The sequence below is a fragment of the Salarias fasciatus genome, chromosome 20 (assembly GCF_902148845.1).
Source record: "Salarias fasciatus chromosome 20, fSalaFa1.1, whole genome shotgun sequence".
Classification (NCBI taxonomy): Eukaryota; Metazoa; Chordata; class Actinopteri; order Blenniiformes; family Blenniidae; genus Salarias; species Salarias fasciatus.
Window position 1 is genome coordinate 26,648,162 of NC_043764.1, and position 18,899 is coordinate 26,667,060.

Here is an 18,899-nt window from a genome sequence, read left to right on the forward strand (position 1 = left end):
CTGAGGGCTGGTTGCCGTGGTAACACCTGGTTTAAGTTCAGGAAATCATGTTTTTTAGATTCTGAATAAAACAGTCGCTCCGGTTCAAAAGACTCTTCTTTTCCCCATGGATGTGACTCGGGAATTGAACTTTGGCCCCAGATCTTAAAATCCGGCTTTTATTCTGAGTCTTTATTTCATTCTCGTTTCTGTCTAATCTCACTGAAGACAATGTCTTAGTGGTTTTCCCTGTATGTCCTACATCTAAGGGACTGGTAAAAGAGGTTTCTGAGCGCGACTTGCTCCACTAACAGTTTCCAGCTGTTTCCAGGCTTGATGCTAAGCTAAGCTAGCATGCAGCTGTCGAGGACAAAGCAAATCTGTTTACAGATGCTCGCTCATTTCAGCTCCCGATGTGTGGCAACACACTGTGATGATGCGATATGGTGATTCACACCGGAACAGTCGGCGGCCTCCACCGGCCACAGGGTGGCGCTGTATCACATGATCGCATGACCACAGGAGGGCGCCGTGCCACTCTGCACAGACAGTTGACATCCAATCAGGATGAGGAGTCACGTGATTAAAGTGTTCGATGCACTTTGTTACAAGAGAAATGTTTATTTTCTTAACGTTTGGAGAGAAAAAAACCCTGATGAGCGATTTCAGGTTGGCCAGACTGGAGTGTGTGTGTGTGTGTGTGTATGTCGTGATTAGCCAAAGAGAAACTGTAACTTTGTTGACAATCTCCAGATGTGTATATCAGTGTGGTCGCGTGTTGTAAATGATTTTTCTAAACACAGTAGTTTTGATATATTTGATCTCCTGCCCGTCACACACTACAGTGTTGCAGACGGCTTGTGAACGCAGCTCATTAACTGTTGCTTGTTAATTCAGACAGTGGGTGATGTGAGCGCGAAACCATCTGTCCGGGTGAGGAATCGTTCTGTGGATCTGTCAGATTTCTTCATGTTGTTCTTCATTTGAGAAAACTTCAGGCAAATCTGCAGATTTTGTGAGAAATGTTAAGTTTTTGTCTTAAAATTCTCAGATCTGACAACTTTACAACCTCCATATTTTTATTCATCTTCAGAAAGCCCAGTTTCAAACCCATGGCTGTCTCGCTGTGACGCCAGAGCGATAACCACTACACCAGCTTGCAGTTCTGCTTCACATTTTGAATACTTTCCATACACTAAATATATCTCACGTGTGAAAAATGTTGCATCATCTTTGACGTGAGGGACATTGCAGCTTTAAAATGTTGTGTCATCTGTATAAAAACTGACAGTTCTGACAACCTCAAGCTTTTCTTTTCTGTTGAGCTGCTCCAGTTAGCTGATCTGCAGAATCAGGGATTTGTCCAAACAGTTAACTGTCTTTAACCTGTAGTAGTCAGTCCACACATGTAAAGTTGTTGATACATGCTGAAAACAGTTGTAGAAGTTTACCAAGATGTAAGCTAAAAGTAAGAGAAATCTTCACAAAGCTAGCAGTTAGAACCAAAATGACAGAACGCTGCATTTCAGTACAAGCGGTCCAGTTATGGAACAATCAAAAGATCATAACTGACACATCACATTCAAAAAACTAATACAATCCAGGTTATTATTGAAATACAAAGAATCACTGTAATACTAATCAAAACCTGTTAAGGGTGAGAGCAGCTGCTGGCCGCTCAGACTTTATTTCTGTTGTTGTTTGCTGTTTGTTCAGTGAAATGTATTGTTTCTTTTTATGTTTGAAGAATATCGCTGTATGATACAGGGGCACATCAGATGCATTTATTCTTCCTTCTGCTCTCAAGCAACTGAAAAATTTATTCTGTATTGTTTGACCTGATTTGTTTTTATTTTTACAACAATATGAAATAAACTAAACTAAACTAAACACCAGGCCCATGACAACAAGACTTCATACATTGACATTTGGTTTGACTGATAGAAATAATCAATAGTACAAGTTGATTGTAAACCAATATTTAACAAGTTAGAAATGTCGAACTACGTGGATTTAACACTTTTGAGATCTGAAACTTAACGTGTCTCTCAAACAGGTTATTTACAGAATCAGTCTGTGGGTTTCGCACTGAAGGAACCAAACGAGTCATTGTGGATTAAATCAGACACAATGTTTAACCGACTTCAGACAACAGAAACACATACATACACACACATACACACCTTGAAACAACAGCTATCCTCAGGTGTGTGTGACTTGGAGTTGGGTAAAAGAGCCGTGTCACCGCTCCGATCATGTGTGTGTGCGCGTGTTAATGCTGTAACCTGACAAATGTACATGAAGTTGTACATGTGTTTAGTCTGAATCACCCGAAGAAATCCAGTAAAAACGTAATGAAAACCCACAGCTCTGTGTCCACTTCCTGTTTGGTGTCACCGCCTCCAGTCTCTTGCATCTCTACTTCCTTTTCGCCTGTTAGATTGAATCTTACACTTTGTCCCTCGACTTCCTGTTTGGTGTGACCTCACTTCCTGTCACCGGCTCCTACAGTTATGGGTCTTGGTGATGCGGGTCCAACTCCGCAGCTCTTCATCTCAATCGGATCAGAAGCAGAATGTCCAAACAAATGTGACATCTAAAGAATCAGGTCCAGATGAATATGGGTGAATCTGGACCGCTCCAAACCGTCGGCGTCTCTGAGGCCTTTAGCAACGCCTCGTGAAAGGGAATCAAACGCCAGTAGCATTACAGTGAGGTGACAGAGCCAACCACTGCAGCGCCGTGGACGCTGTGCTCACTGTCACTCTCGTTCTGGACGTTATGACTCAAACTCTGACAGCTGCCGCTGTGATGGGGTTACCATGACGACCGTGATTGACACCTCCCACCACTCGGTCCTGCTCCGTGACCGTTGCCGGGGTAACCGACGTTTCCACGGCAGCTGATGTCTCAGCTCCTGCCCCCCCCCTTCAGTCACCACGGTGACGCTACATAAAGGACAGCATCCTTCACAACCCCATTATCACGAGGCGAAGGGCGACGCCCCCTGCTGCTCACAATGTTACATCACACACACACACACACACACACACACACACACACACACACACACACTTTCATCACAGATTTTATTGTGTTATGCTGTCACATACATTCCTGATATAAACACATTATTTAACACATTTTTTTTCCATCCTTCTTTACCAGCTCATCGATCCCAGCTGACTGTGTGTGAAAGCAGGACACACTCCACACAGGCCGCCCGTCCATCACAGGGCAAACAGAAAGACACAAACCACACACACACACTCTCACATTCGCATCTATAGGCAGTTTAGGGCCTGTTTACACTGCAACAATTTCAAGAGAAAATGCAACTTTCTGAACAAACACTCCAATTGTGTCTCCATGAAAACAGGAGACAATGCAGTTTTTTCACAACACTCTAACGTTGTCTCCATGGAAATGGAGGAAAACGCTAATTTTTGAAAACGCTCTGTTTCCGTGGAGACGGCAGACATGCTGCCATTGCGCACGCACACAGCAGCCATAGTAAAAAATCTTCAGCAATTCTTCTGGCCACAGTCTGTTTTCTGTGCAAATTTTTTGAGAGATTTCATTCCAAAAAAAACAAAAAACAAAAAAACAGCACCCTCTAGTGGCCTGACATGCTACTACGTCGTTTCCAGCATTTCCATGTAAACGGAAATCATTTTGAGAACACTGCTGTGTCAAAATCAAACTTTCCTGAAACGAAAATGCAGAAACAATGTTTTTCTTTAAACCCTGTCGTGGAAATGGGGCCTTCGGGGGTCGCCCTCACGCGGATGTTTTTGGACCAACAGAGGAAACCAGAGTGAACCCAAACAAGCGTGGGTCAAACAAGCAAACTCCACACAGATGTGAACCCAGAACCTTCTCACTACAGTACCACAGTTCAGCCCCAACTTTCTTTATTCTTATTTCCTTTTGTAAAAAAAAAACTTTTTTTATATATAAAAAAGACACATTAAAAGCAGAGAAGGTGCCTAAAGATCTCAGATCGCCCCCTAGTGGCCGCATGCAGTAGACATTAATAGCCCCGCCACTTCTGCTAGCATAAATACAAACTACTGAATACATTCTTTCTGGTTCCTCTCATTCACGTTTGTTTGAGTCCCTCATCTACTCCTGATTAGCACTACTGACCTGATGTTTGACGCTTGCGGTTTACGAAGTGCAGCAGACTTGAGTTAACTTGGTACGCTCAGATAAGTCATACACACTACACACAGATGTGCCGAGAACCGGGAACTGCGTCGTACATGAAAGGCGTGTCGTAAGACTCAGAAACGGTAATATGTTCTCCAAGATTAATGGAGAAAAGTCCACATTTACAAGTTCATTTCCCTTTTAATTCAAAATATATCTTTCCTCTTCTTGAAAATAACTTTTTCTCACCATGTTTTGAAATTTTGTAACACAGATACGGAATTAGATCCGTGGTGCTTGTATCAAGTTTGCTAGCCTGATTGTCTGCGTTGCGTCGTGGTGGTTTCAGTCGTCGCCCTCCTGCAGATTATGTTTGACCAGAAACTCTTTGACGGTTGGGTGATTGTCTAGCCCCGCCCCCTGCTCCTCCAGCTGGTGCAGAAGCTCCTCCCATTGCCGCTTGTCCTGCCCGGTCTGCCACGACAGCCGGACCACCGTCTGCAGCAGCGGCAGCAGAAGTGGGTGTGGCCTCCCGTCCGATGGGAGGGGCCTATCCTCGCCGCCGGTGTGAGCGAGCGCGGGCGTGAGGACGTGGAGGGCGTGGTCACAGTGATCCCGGGCCTCCTCCAGCTGCTCTGCCTCCTGGAAGCAGAACGACAGCCCCACCAGCGTGAAGAACCAATGCGATGAGGAGTTGGAGGTGGGGGCGGCCTGGGACTGGTTGTCATGGCAACAGGCCCAGCCCAGCTTGTGCTGCAGCCTCTTGGCGTTGAGCAGCGGCCCCAAAGCATCCTGGTAACTTCCCACCCTGTGGGAAGAATATGGTCAGGAGGCATTCAGGTGCTCTGCCCATTGTAGGACATGGGAGCGTCTGCACCTGCGTACCTGATGAGCAGCTGCGCCGTCTGCAAGTCGCTCAGGTAGAAGAAGTGGCGTACGCACAGCGCCCCCCGCAGGTCGGGCAACGCACACAGGTGTGACAGGTACTGCTCGAAAGCCCGACTGCGCTTGGCGATGGTCTCAGCCGTGAAGTTCTTGCGGAGCTTTTTTCCTGCAAGCGTTAAAACACGGCGTTGGTGCTGTCTGGGATTTCCTGGGCGCCGCAGCTCGCCACCGCCCCTCTACTCACGTGGGAAGCAGACGCGCTCCATCTGGTCTCCATGGTGACGGCGCAGCGTGGCGTGGAGCCGCTGGAAGTCCGAGTAACGGCGAGTGATTACGGCTGGAGTCTTATCGCTGCCGCCGGACTGGATGACGTGGACGGTGTACAGCTACAGAAACACAGAGCGGTCAGTTCAAACACACGGTGTGTTTTCATCGTCCTGACAGAAAGTGATCTCAGACACATCCGAAGCAGCCCACCACATATTTGGAGGATCCGTCCTGCACCACGTTGGCGTCCGTCACCTCAAACAGCAAGAAGTCCACCTGGCGCCGAGCAGAGGGGGCGGGGCTAACCCCTCCGGATCCACGCAGGCTCCGCCAGCTCTCCTGGATCTGTCGAGTCAGCAGGGAAGATGGCGAGGGGCTGACGGGACTCATGTCTGCACAGGCAGGCGAGAGGGGTAGGAGGAGACAGGAAACCATTTATTCCCTTTAATAATGAAGGCGGGGCCTGTTCTGACAGGTAGGTATATTACAGACCAGAGTCAGATTAGACTAATATCAGATTATAGAATAGAGTCAACAGGATTACAGTCTACTGTCTCTCCACCAGAGTTACTCACATTACAGATTTGTGTCACATTACAAACTAGTATGAGATTACAGACGAGTGTCAGATTACAGAGTGGTGTCTGATTACAGACTAGTATCAGATTACAGACGAGTATCAGATTACAGAGGGGAGTCTCACCAGTGCTGCTCAAGCCGTCCTCCATCGACTCTCCCAAGAAGTCAGAGTCGCTGTCCGGCCCCGAGTCTTCGCCCTCAGCTCCATCCTCCGCTCCTCCACCTCCTGCAGCGTCGAAGCACAGCGTTCCTCCGAGCCGCTCGCTCACACACTCCTCCTCCTCCTCCAGCTCCGCCTCCCAGCGCTCCTCCCTGGGCGGCGCCCGCTCCTCCTCCGGCTGCTCCTCCTGCTCCTCGGGTCCCGCCCCCTGACCGTCTCTGAACAGCGAGCGTCTGAGTCGGTCCAGCAGCCGAGACGCCATGACGCATGGGGGAGGGGCTACGGGAGGGGGGAGGAGTCACAGGGGAGGATATTTAATCTGAACATCTGGAAATATGCGCACGCACACACAAGTCTTCCTATGACTGCTACAGTACATGTCTATGAGCCACATGGACATGATGTGAATTCCTCCTGAGGAATCAAACATTAATAAATCAAATCTTCCCGACAGCCCTGAAGTAATCCACAATGAATACTGCACACTTCAGTATTTAGTTGCTGGCGGGTCAGCATAGCTTCAGTTTGAATCCACGTATAAACTGGGATTCAGGTCAGTGAGGACAGAGCAGAGCAGACACACTGCACCACCGCGCCGGGAGCAGCAGGAGGAGGAGGAGCTTCTCCAGTTACAGCGCCTCCGGCTCCTCCCACTGGAAAATGTGTCACTCATTCATAATGTAGAGAGGGAACACACAAGCATACACACACACAGTATCATAACCATCATCATACACACTTACATACAATATGACACACACACACAGACACGCACAGGATTTTAACGAACATCACCATCAACCACACACTCTTTATCTCAGACAAAAACACCAACAAAAAAACAAAACAAACATACAAACTACCATAACCATCATCATCAAACACACACACACACACACACACACCCAACACACACACATTTTCATACACACACACACTATCCTTAATTACCATCATACACACACACTTCCATGATCATCATCATCACACACACATGATCTTACTAATACACACTCTCTCTCTCTCTCTCTCTCTCTCACACACACACACACACACACACACACACACACACACACTAAATGAGCTACTCCAATGTAATTACAATGTAATTAAAATGTAATTATTGATGCTTTAATATAAAAAAAAGATCACTAAAACTAAAAAGTGGTATAAACTCAACATAAAGGAAATAAAACTGAAAAGCAGACCACAAATAACCGATTTAACGAGTCAAGAAGAGAAACAGACAAAACTAAATATCAGTAATTAGCTAAAGGTATAAAATTCAGTTCTTCAGGGAAACTCAGGGATGTTTGTTGTTGATGTTCACAGAGTTGACAGTCAGCTAAAATGATATTATCACGTCAAACAACTCACCTTAACTTTATGTCAACCGGGACTAAATCGGTTCCGATTAGCCTCCTAACGACTTGCCGGGTAAGGCAAAGTCAACCTATTTAACGGCGCTAGCAGCTAACTAGCACCGAGCGCTAGCCGCCTGCCCCGAACTCCCACTCCAACTCCCCCCGGGGTCCGGGACACTCACCCTGGGCTCCAGCCGGACTCCGCCCGGCCCCCTCAGTCCATGTCTGCCCGCGGAGAGTAGAGTCCGTCCGGCTCTCCGGGGCTGCTCCGTGCCTCCACGGACAAGTGAAGCACTCTCACCGCGGAGCTCCGGAACCCGACTCCTCAAACTGTTCCCCGGCAGGAGGAGCAGGAGGAGGCGGGCCGGGAGGAGCAGGAGGAGCTCCGGAGGTCCGGTTCAATGCGCAGCTCGAACGCAGTTCTCGGTTCGGACCAGCAGAGGGAGACATGGGTCCGTCATGGGGAAACACACAGGGACGCCATACTGTCTGCCGAATGGTACGTCAACAGCGCCGCCATATTGGACCGGGCAGGTTACTGGATTTTGCTGTGCAGACAAACTTTATTTCATTCATATTTCATATTCATCATTTCTGTGATGAGCTACTAACTTGTCCAGGTGTGTGCCTTCACTCTACCTATATTTATCTGGGGTTAGCCTTGTAAGATGAATGGATGGATGAATTAATGGGTTTATTAAAAACACAATGAAATAATCATACTTGATTAATTCTTTGGGGAAAGACCTCTTTCCACATCTACGCTCGATAACCTTAAGATGTCCTGCAGTCTCTGAATGCAGCGCAGGTAATGAGGCAGGAGGCGTGGCTCACCTGGGACAGCAGGAAGGTGTTTCTGGAGTGGGCGTGGTTTAATCCGAGACCTGCGGCTGAGAGCCTCCACCCTGCGGGAGACAACCAGAGCGTCCGCGGCAGAGAAACACAGACCCTCCACTCATCTAGACAGGTACACCTGTGTGTATGTGTGTGAGTATATGTTCCTGTGTGTGTGTGTGTGTATATGGATGTGTGTGTGCTGAGTACCCTGAACTTTTGTATGTGTGTCTGACCCAGATTGAAGTGTGTTGAGATCATGTGAACACACTTCCTGTTTCTCTGAGCTCTCAGGTGTGTCTGTTTGTTCATCAAAGCAGGAAACCTGGAAACTTCCCAAGAGGTCCTCTGGAAGTTATGGACAGTTCATCTAAAACAAACCTAAACCTGAAACTATATGTTTAAAAGTTAAAAACAGCTGGATAGATCTCTGTTAAACTCTGTAGAAAGTAATCATTCACTTGGTGGCAACAATGATTACACAGCTTGGTTAATGTTGAACTGTCAGCTCTGTGTGGGTCAGTCTGATAACCGACTGAATTCAGGTGAAGTTATATCCATCAATGGGAAGGGAATACTCCATGATTTGGACTGATTAGTTTGTTTGGGGTTGATGAGTCACTCCTTCTGCAGCAGTAAACAAAGTCATCTTAACACAACTGCTTTGTACTGGAGACAACTTTTGACAGCCACCACAACATACCACTAACCCGAAACGTAATGTGGCATTGCCAAAAGATTACCCTATAGATTATGTGCATTCAGGTAATCATTAATAGTCACCTTTTTTTTTTAAAGGAACACTGAGGTGGTTACTGCAATATTAAAGAATTCCAATCACTTCTTGGACATGGCAAAGTTTTCAAGCAAAAACGCAAAACTTCCACTGCGTTTCAGGGGTCTGTTTACATGACAGCACTGCTCTGCTCAGAGGCACTGCAGACGCAATTGAAACAAAAAAGCAAATACGGTGTTTTTCTTTTGAAATTCTGCTACGCAAACAGGGATTGAAATTATCTTGTGTCTGGGACTTGATGTAAGTGTGTCCTGGTCTTTATGATAATGCTGTATGGTTGTGGTTTTCCTGTGACAGAAGCTCTATTTAAATCTGTTTTGGCGGCAGCTGTTTTATCTAGAACTCCGTGTGTCTTTTTTTATGTGAAGTTGTTGTTCTGGTCCACCCAGCTGCACCTGGGAGGAGTCAGAACTGAAACACACTGACACACGTGTGACTGTGTGTGTTTTTTTATTGGTGGAGTCAGTGTGAGACTGATGTTCTCTTCCATGTTTTATCTGCGTGAAGCAGATCTCCACGTTTAGCCTCAGAACGGCACGGCCTCGGATCAATGGGATCGTGTGTGTGTGTGTGTGTGAGAGAGAGAAGTCGCAGCTGGACGCAGGGCTGAGGAGGCCGTTTGAGCTTCAGCCGCCGGCGCTTCATGCCTCAACACGTTCACCATCTATCTCCCCTCTGTCCAACCAGTCCAACCAGACAGCTGCTTCGCGCCGTTCTCTTCTCAGATTAACCCCAATCTGCAACTGAGAGCAGAGATTATTCTCTATTTATGATAGAATAATGTCTCTATGCTGATCTAAAACCTGACCAGAGTAGCTCAAACATCTCCATGAGTCTGCTGTGGGCCTCGGAGCAGTAAAGTCAATAAAGTGACTCACTGTTTCACAGCAGTTTCATAATATGTGAAACTGTGTTTTGCAGCAGTGAGACTGTTTTTATCGATCAGTCTGCCTGCCTGTCATGTACTTCTACTCTAGCTGAAAAGGGGAAGTAACATCTGTTTTTCATTTCATTTCATTCTTTTGACGTGTCGACAGCTCATCTTCAGGGCGTTTCCTCCTGGATCTGAGCTCTGTTGCTCTGTCCCGGTTCATTGTTATTTTTCTTACTTTTTTCAATGTTTTTCTCCTTTTTTGTTTTTCTCTTACTTTTTCCTTCATGTTTCCCTGTTTCCTCAGAAAAGCTACACTAATTTTAATCAATTTAGTCTGAACAGTTTTCCTGTTTTTTATTTTTCTTAATAAATCCAGCTTTTCTAGCCATTTTAATTGGTCTCCCTTCTTTTTCTCCTTTTAGCCTGGGGATTAGACTATTTGCAAATAAAATCAAAATGAAATTAAAATGTTTATTCGCTGGAATATCCTGAGAGCTTCATGGAGTTTGAGAGCCACGGGTTGAGCCCCCCCTGCACGGCGTGAGTTTCCTGTCATACTGAGACTGTTTCATCTCACCGCCAGGTTCAGCCATGAGGTGGCGCTCTCCCCATCTTCTTCAGCTCCTCCTCTGGATCACACTGTTGATCTGCACAGCAGCCAGTTCAGGATTCACCATCTGCTCCTACAATGTCCAGAGATTCACCATAAACAAGGCCAAGAGCTACAAAGTCATACACACTCTGACACGGGTAACACACACACACACACACACACAGTTCTGGGTGTATGTTATGTGTCTAATAAAAACAGTGTCTGTGAGCTGTAATGGTGTGTGTGTGTGTGTGTGTAGGTGTTGTCCCGCTGTGACTTGGCGCTCCTGCAGCACGTGGTCGATCCTGACGGTAAAGCCATCGCCGCTCTGCTCAAGTCTCTCAACAGGTGAGTTTGTCGCTTTTTGAGTTCACCTCAGATGAATTTCGTCCCGGCTCTGCTCATACGGACGTGTCGGCCTCAGTGGGCTCCAGCTCCACGCCGCGATGAGGAGCGCAGCGTCTGAACTGTTCTGCGGTTGACGGGCGCCGGTCGAAGTCAAACATTGACTGAGACCCTGTTTACACGACGACGTTTTCAAACGAAAACGCTAAAGCATCCGTAGGGGTTTGGGTGATCAGTTAGTTGCTCGGGGTCGGAACACGCAACCTTTTCACTCCCTCCAGGAAGTTGTGATTGATTCAATTAATTTCGGTGAATTCTGGACAAAACTGAATTCACAGAGATTGGTTGAATCGGTTGTTGCGATCACAGCTTCCTGGATGGACTGTTGTTTGAAAACGCCTCCATTCCGTCACCGTGGAAACCGAGGCGACCTCAGCTTTTTCAAAGTGCTGCTACTGTGCATGTCCATGACGTTCATAGTAAATCGCTCTTCTGCACATGCTCAGCAGATGGACGATGACAACAATCTGCACAGGTGTGTGTTTTCATTACCTAAACAAACAGCACCCACTACTGGCCCGGCATGCTAAGTGCATCGGTTTCTGGTTTCTGTGACAGTTCTTAAAGGATAAGTTCGGTTTCAACAGTTTTCACGTTGTTTATAGAACTAAGTAGGACAATATTCTCACCCAGAAGGCTTTTCTGATCCGATAAGTGTTTCGGGAGAACTGTAGATCCAAAGTCGAGCTGCAGACATCCTTATACGGTTAGCCAATGGGGCATGTGTGGCGCCGGCTCCCAAAACGGCTTTAATCGTCCAAAAACTCGTTAGTTTTACCAATATTTTCTCATGGTCCGCTCACGCCACTCCTCCACGACAGCCCGGTGTCTCAAAATACATGCTGTTGCGCTTTTACAGATCTGTGAAGTGAACACGGTGATTAGCATGTAAACTGAAGTACATTCACTCTGCAGAGATCTTCTTCTTCTTCTTTGGAGCGGGTGGTGACCAACAACTTAGGTGCACAGCGCCACCTACTGTGTCTCTTGGTGAATGTACTTCAGTTTCCATCCTAATCACCGTATTCACTTCAGAGATCTGTAAAACCGCAACAGCATGTATCTCGCGACACCGGGCTGTGGTGGAGGAGTGGCGTGAGCGGACCATGACGAAATATTGGTGAAACTAATGAGTTTTTGGATGATTAAAGCAGTTTTGGGAGCCGGCGGCACACATGCCCCATTGGCTAACAGTATTCGGATGTCTGCAGCTCGACTTTGGATCTACATTTCTCCCGAAAAACTTATCGGATCAGAAAAGCCTTCTGGGTGAGTATATTGTCCTACTTCGTTCTATAAACAACGTGAAAACTGTTGAAACCGAACTTATCCTTTAAAAGCGTTGCTGTGTAAAAGCAAGAAACTTGTCTGAAACAAAAACGGAAAATGTTCTCACTTGTAACGTTGTGGTGTAAACGGTGCGTAAACATCCAGGATTTGTTCAGCGTGTTGAAGCTGTCAGGGCTGTATGAGCAGGCTGTGTCGCAGCAGCTGATCTTGATGGAGACTCATTCTGCTCCGAGACTCACTTTACAGGTTGAAATGTTGCAGCTTCCGATATTTGCACAATGAGAAACATCCAGTGTTCCTTCTGAACGTTCCTCATCTTCACAAACTGGTTTGTTCAGAGTCGCTTCACCTCATTTTTTTTCTCTGAACTTACCTGAATTTTCTACTGAAAAACAGTGATTCTGAGCAGCTTTATTTTGTAGCGTCGAACCAGAACGAGCTCTGACAGGATCAGTCTGCTGTCAGCAGTGTGTGTGTTTGTGCATGTGTGTGTGGTGACACTGATGTGTGTGTGTGCTGTCTGCCTCTACAGGGCCACTGACAGGTACAGTGGATTTTCTCAGCATGCGTAACACCATCCGATCTAATCAAGCACTCCAAATCACCTTCATTTACGTCCTCTTACTAATCCTAACCGGCTCAGTGATGAGCGGTAACACTTTATTTTGGAGCCTCATGGACGGTTTCCTTCAAAACGGGGATTCGTAAAGTCATCCACACCCCAACGCCGTGCTCACACAAAGATGCAGGCAGACAAAATGAAGTGTTACCCAAGCTGAAATCTTAACCTGCTTGATCCGGATCCGATGTCTTCTCCACCTTTATCACTGAGTAAAGTTTTCACTCCAAGATCAGCTTGAAATCGTCCGCTCGCAATGTGCCGTGACAGCTTTCGCAGGGGTGTCAAACATAAGGCCTGTGGTCCAAAACTGGCACACAAGAGTTTCAAAACCATGACGTCAGGGTGAGCTGCAAAAACGTGCATAAAGCAACAGCTGTCGGACAGGAGCTTTGACGTTTCACTTCGTTTTGCACCAGAAAGTTTTATTAACTTTGGTTTTGTTGAGATTGTGTTCATTTTCTCTTATTTTTTGTTTTTGTGAAAATACTCTGCACCACAACAAAGAAAAGGTTTAATTTTAAAGGTTATTTATGACACTGTTTTACCAGTCCTGCCCACTCAAGGTGAAGTGGGCTGTATGCGACCTCTGAACTACAATGTTTGGCACCCCTGATCTGCAGAAAAAGAAAAGATAGTGAATGAATTTCACCCCAGATTCACACACCAATGGAGGCGGCTGCCATGCAAGGTACTCAATCCATCCACTGGGAGCAGTGTCTTGCTCAAGAACACTTCAACAGCTTGACAAGAGGAGATGGGGGATCCAGCCTGCAACCTTCCTGGATAGCCCACTCAACTAACTCAATCATGGATGCAAAAAAAAAAAAAATTCAAAGCGTCTAGGTTCACAGAGGACAGGTTTCCCGATGGGGAGCGCAGTCCGTGTCTTCTTGTCTGGATTGGACTGAATCGGCGCCTCCAGGCTTTGCTGCTCAGCTGCTTTCTGTCTGATCCTGTCCGTTCATGACTCACTTTGGTGTCAGTGTGTTAGTGTGTTCTGAAGGCTTTCTGCTAGCAGATGCATGTGAGCTGGTGGCTCCAGATGAGACCCTGTGGGGAGTCTCATCTGGAGCCATCTTTGTTTTGCTTGGGGCTTTTCTCATTGTTGATCCATGTGGGAGGGGGGCTGTTCAGGGTTCAGAGCATGACTGTGATTATTGCTGCATGGATTATTGTCGTCGTCGTCGTGGAGTGATTTCAAATTGGATTTGGGAGCAAACGGAGCGGCTGACTTGGCGATGGAGCAGGTGCGTTTGGAGATCCTGCTGTCTGATTCAGTGGAAAAACTTCTATAATCTGAAAAACACTGAATCGCAGCAGCAGCCCAGCCTGACTCTTCAGCTCAATACTGAGAAACTGCAGCGATTCTCCACCACCTCTGTCTCCCCGTCACACGGTGCAGGAGCAGACTGCTGGACTCGGCAGCTTCCTCCACCTGTGACTTCCTGTTTATGGCCTTCAGAAGTCATGTGGTTTTAATTACTGGACCTGGGTTAAAGGGGAAAGTTTCCGGGTTTTCTGCTTTCCCCTCCTCGCACAGACGTGAGCGTCTCCTTTCTGAGCTGGAGAGCAGCAAAGTCACCAGAGGTCCATCCACTCGTCACTCCAAAACAATCCCGGTTCAGGTTTTCAGGCTGAAGATTTACTCTTCATTGTGTCTTTAGTTTCTCCTGTCTGAAGCTTTGAAAATGTCAGTGTCAGTTAGAATACTCTCCTAAGCTGTGAGATGGCCTTAAACCATTGTCGAAACTTCTCAACTAAATTTTGAATCAACTGTTGTAATAACAGGAAAAACATGCAGTCTGTTAAAAATCCAGTTTTTCGAGTTGCTGTAATTTCCGGGATTTGTACACACTGTTACATGACTTGGAAAATAGGCGATCTATAGTTTCAAGTGTTCACCTGTGCATATAACAGTCCCTCTATGCTGATGACACAGCTGCATTCTGCTGTTTGTCAAGTAAGTCTGGTTAAATTTCTTCTTTTCAGTGCGACGTTGACACGCTAACCAATCAATGTGTCAAAGTTTGCATCTTTTTCAATTTCTGAGTAATATAGGCCTCAAAAAGTGGTGTCATCTGCAAAAAAGGAAAAGTCCCTCCTGTTAAACTTGTCACGTTAGCTGGTTCAGACGTTCAGAGGTTGTTTCAGACTATCGTAAAGTTGTTAAAATAGTTGCTGCACGGGTCCTTATTTACAGACGTCTGACTGCTGAAAACCGACTGAGAAACGACATGTTTCCCACTGTGGAGCTCCAAATCTTCGCACTGAACAGTCTCGTTGGTCAGACGTTGGTAGGTTTCATTAAAATGTGAAGAACGTGGTAGAAATATGAGAAACTGAAGGAGACACGTTGGACGCCTTCCTCTGCGACAGTGTCCATGTGACTGGCTGTGGATGGACGTCCGACCGCTGATTGTTGGAAACGGAGCCGACTTGTGACCTGATGGCTGAGTCCTGCATTCTGCTCTGTGTGTGTGTCTGCGTTTGTGTGTGTGTGTGCGCTATGTGCTGTGGTTTTACGTCCACTTCTCTCTGCTCTGTTGAGGTATGACGACTTCAGCTACAAGTCTGTGGCCAGTAAGGCTCTGGGTACCTCGGCCGAAGACATGCAGAAGTATGTCTTCATCTACAGGTGAGAGACACACCTCTGAGGTGAGAGCATCCTGCTGCTGTGAGCCTTCATCGCTCCTCCTCCTCATCCTCCTCGTCTCGCTCTGCTGCAGGGTTGAGACGGTCAATGTGACGGGTCAGGATCAGTACAAGGGGAAGCAGAAGTTTGTCAGACCTCCGTTTGCGATTCAGGTCCAGAGCAATAAAACAGGTCAGTGAGGGCAGAAGCTCTTCATCCTGCTTTCATCAGTTACACAATCCTCTTCCTCATTTTCCTCTTCCGGCCTCCGTCCCACAGCCATCAAGAGTTTCATCCTGGTTCCTCTGCACTCGGATCCTGACCAGGCGGCGCAGGAGATCGACTGGCTGTACGACGTCTTCCTGGAGGTCAGCAAGAAGTGGAACAACAAGGTGAAGCTCCCGTCCTCAAAGTTTACTCAGATTTACACCACAACCTTTTCAAGTTAACATGCAGAAGCTTTGGGTGTCTCAGATTCCCTGAAAACACAACTTTTTGAAGACACTCCCACTCAATCTCTGTTGTTTGAAAATGCCCCGACTCTGGGCATTAGAAACCGGGTCAAATGCAAGCTTTAGGAAGTGCTGTGACTGTACATGAGCTGTACTGTACATGATCTCCTGCTCATGTTCAGTAGATGGACAACAACAATCCAACTTGATGGTCTGTCCATACGAACGTCTGTGTTCTCTCATTGCTCTCTGCAGCATGTGTGTGTAGTTTTGTTACAAAAACAACCAACAGCAGCCACTAGTGGCCCAGCATGAAAACTCCATCGTTATCAAAGATTTCACTTTATAAATGCAGAACTTTTCTGAAACAAAAACTCCAAAGTAATGTTTTCACTTAAAACATTGTTGTGTAAACGGGTCTGAGTAGTTAACTGTGGGAAAAACTCACAAGCTTTATCTCCCTTGTGCAAAACTATACTGTGTGTGTGTGTGTGTGTGTGTGTGTGTGTGTGTGTGTGTGTGTGTGTGTGTGTGTGTGTGTGTGTGTGTGTGTGTGTGTGTGTGTGTGTGTGTGTGTGTGTGTGTGTGTGTGTGTGTGTGTGTGTGTGTGTGTGTGTGTGTGTGTGTGTAGAATGTGATGTTTCTGGGAGATTTCCACGCCGCCTGCGCCTACGTGACCAGAACCACCAGAAAATCCATCAGACTCTACAAGAACTCCAATTTCTCCTGGCTGATCGGAGACAAAGTCGACACTACTGTCAGTGAAGACACCAACTGTGCATATGACAGGTGTGTGTTCACGTGTGTGTTTTCAGCAGTGCTGCTCAGTATCTGTTCTTGACCTTTCAACATCAGGGCCTTTAAGACATTTAGAAGTTAGATCTCTTGTCTTCTCTCTATGCTTGTGTTGCTTTGAACCTTTTCAGGATCGTAGTCCACGGAGAGCCCTTCCTGAAGACCATCCAACCGTTTTCTGCCGGAGTCTTCGACGTCGGCAAAGAGTTCAAACTCACCAAGAACAAGGTTTGGCTTTTTTTTTTTTTTATTCTAAGGTCAGGGGCCTATTAATGAGTTCACCGAAAGAAGACCATTTGAATGTGTCCTTCTGAACACGTTGCATCCACGAGGCCTAACCCCCCCCCCTTCCTCTGACAGGTGCTGGAGCTCAGCGACCACCACCCCCTGAAGGTGGTGCTGAAGAGCTCCGCCCTCTTCCTCCGGGCCACGCCCCCGTGGCTCCTCCTCAGCCTCTCTTTGGTCTTGCGCTCCTTACTGTTCGCTCTGTGATTGTTTGTTCGTCTTGGACTTTTTAAGGACTCCAGATCACCGCCATCTGTTTGTTTACCTGTTTATCTGTTTTGTGTGTTCAGCTGTGGACGTCATTTATGTCTGTCTGTGTAAACGTCTCAAGACATTGTAAAAATGTTAGATTTTTTTTTAATAATGAATGAAATTTGGCACTTAAACGTGTCCGTAATGTTTATATTTGAAATTAAGTATCATTAAACTTGTCCATTTAAAATGTTTTATTAGCATGTTTTAATACACACAGGCACTCACATTAATGTGTAATGTCTGTGTGACTTTTAGAGATTTAGGTGTATATATTCTTATTTCCACGGCTCGGAAGCTTTACGTTTTGCAGATTGAAGTGAAAAATGTGACAACTGAATAAATAACATGTAAAATGTCACCAGAATGCAAATTATTTCAGCGACAGATGACAGTGAATGTTGCTCTTTCCTCTGTGCTCATTTGCACCCTCTGCTGGGCCGCTTCTGGTCCACGGGCCTTAAGGATGACAGCCCAGAGGTTCTTCACGACGACGTTAACAAACAAAATTGAATTACTTTTACATCGTGTTAAACGGTGTTTGAGATGGTTTCCTCTCTGTGTGGTGTGTTATCCTGCTGGATGGAGCCATCAGAAGACGGCACACTCCTGTCATGTAGAGATGGACACGGTCAGTTGGTGCACTAAAACACATATGACTACTTTATCGATACTTTTCAACCAAAGATGGTATTTTAATGAGAGTTCTTCAATATTGCTGGTGCTCCATTCATACCTCTTCACTGTGAGTATTATTATTATACATACAATTTCACACATTGACAGTCATCCCATAGTTAAAGTGGAGCTTCTGCTGGTCCTGTTTTGGCCCACAGGTCTGACTCTTGCTCTATTAAAGGTCATTTAAAAGGTGTATTTAATATTGAAGGAATAAAATTCACAAATGTGTGAGTTTGGCCCAGAGTTTTCTTTGTGGTTAAACTTGATTGACAAAAAAAAAAAAAAAACTCCATCGGGTGGAGGCTGACTGGGAGAAAAAAATTCAAGCTCTGGAAGCTCAACTGCACGGTGAGATCAAGGCCAAGGAGGAGGAATGGATAGAGGACAAGAGGAGGACCAAACTGGACATCCAGGCACTCGTCGACAAGATCAAGCTGGGCGAGCTCGACTCCTTCAGTGACAAACAGCAGGATAAAGCTCAGAAAGAGGCTGCCAAGGAGAGAGAAGAAGTGAAGGTCTGGAGACAGAAAAAAAAGAAGTGTAGAAGTTTGTTCCAGGCTGAAGGCTGTCAGGTCTTCCTGTGTGGAGCTTCCATGTTCTTCCTGTGTCTGGGGGTTTTTCTCCAAGTGCTCTGGTTTCCTAACTATCCCTTTGTCTTTATCGGTTCAGTAACTAAAAATAAAGGAATTCATGAGTTGAATCAGAAATGTATTTCTCTGAGGCTGATAATCTTAAGTTTGCAGGTTATCGTACTCACATGTGTCGTCCTTTCAGCATAAAGCTTTTAGGAGTCACTGTAACACATTAAAACATTATTTGATATGGAAGTAGTTCACTGCAACTGCACCATGGGAATTAAATGCTTAGCTAGTCTTTAAAACAAATTGAATTTGTGGATAAAATGCATAAATACATGAAAAGGGTGAGAATATATTGTATCATTGCCTGGAGAAATGCTGTCGTTGCCCTTTACTGGAAACACCAGTTTCCTACAGAAAGAAAA

At 46.1% G+C, this 18,899-nt stretch overlaps 2 protein-coding genes across 3 annotated transcripts; one reads left to right on the top strand and one right to left on the bottom strand.

Moving 5' to 3' along the window:
- Positions 1-3,054: 3,054 nt before the first annotated feature.
- On the bottom strand, positions 3,055-7,763 carry snx21 (sorting nexin family member 21). Its single transcript, XM_030119003.1, has 6 exons — positions 7,569-7,763; positions 5,987-6,301; positions 5,494-5,675; positions 5,261-5,402; positions 5,017-5,182; positions 3,055-4,939 (listed from the first exon to the last, which is right to left on the bottom strand). The coding sequence occupies exons 2-6, from the start codon at positions 6,282-6,284 to the stop codon at positions 4,477-4,479; spliced, it is 1,251 nt and encodes a 416-aa protein (XP_029974863.1). The 5' UTR covers positions 6,285-6,301; positions 7,569-7,763; the 3' UTR covers positions 3,055-4,476.
- Positions 7,764-8,242: 479 nt separating this feature from the next.
- On the top strand, positions 8,243-18,114 carry LOC115408317 (deoxyribonuclease-1-like 1). 2 transcript variants are annotated; one of them, XM_030119006.1, is made up of 10 exons: positions 8,243-8,353; positions 10,474-10,640; positions 10,742-10,830; positions 12,710-12,721; positions 15,348-15,434; positions 15,526-15,623; positions 15,711-15,823; positions 16,515-16,672; positions 16,810-16,906; positions 17,039-18,113. In XM_030119006.1, exons 2-10 carry the CDS (start codon positions 10,482-10,484, stop codon positions 17,168-17,170), a joined length of 945 nt encoding a protein of 314 aa, XP_029974866.1. In that variant the 5' UTR covers positions 8,243-8,353; positions 10,474-10,481; the 3' UTR covers positions 17,171-18,113. The 2 variants fall into 2 exon arrangements, with proteins under 2 accessions (XP_029974866.1, XP_029974867.1); XM_030119007.1 differs by lacking the exon at positions 12,710-12,721 and having other exon boundaries at positions 17,039-18,114.
- The last annotated feature ends 785 nt before the right edge of the window (positions 18,115-18,899 follow it).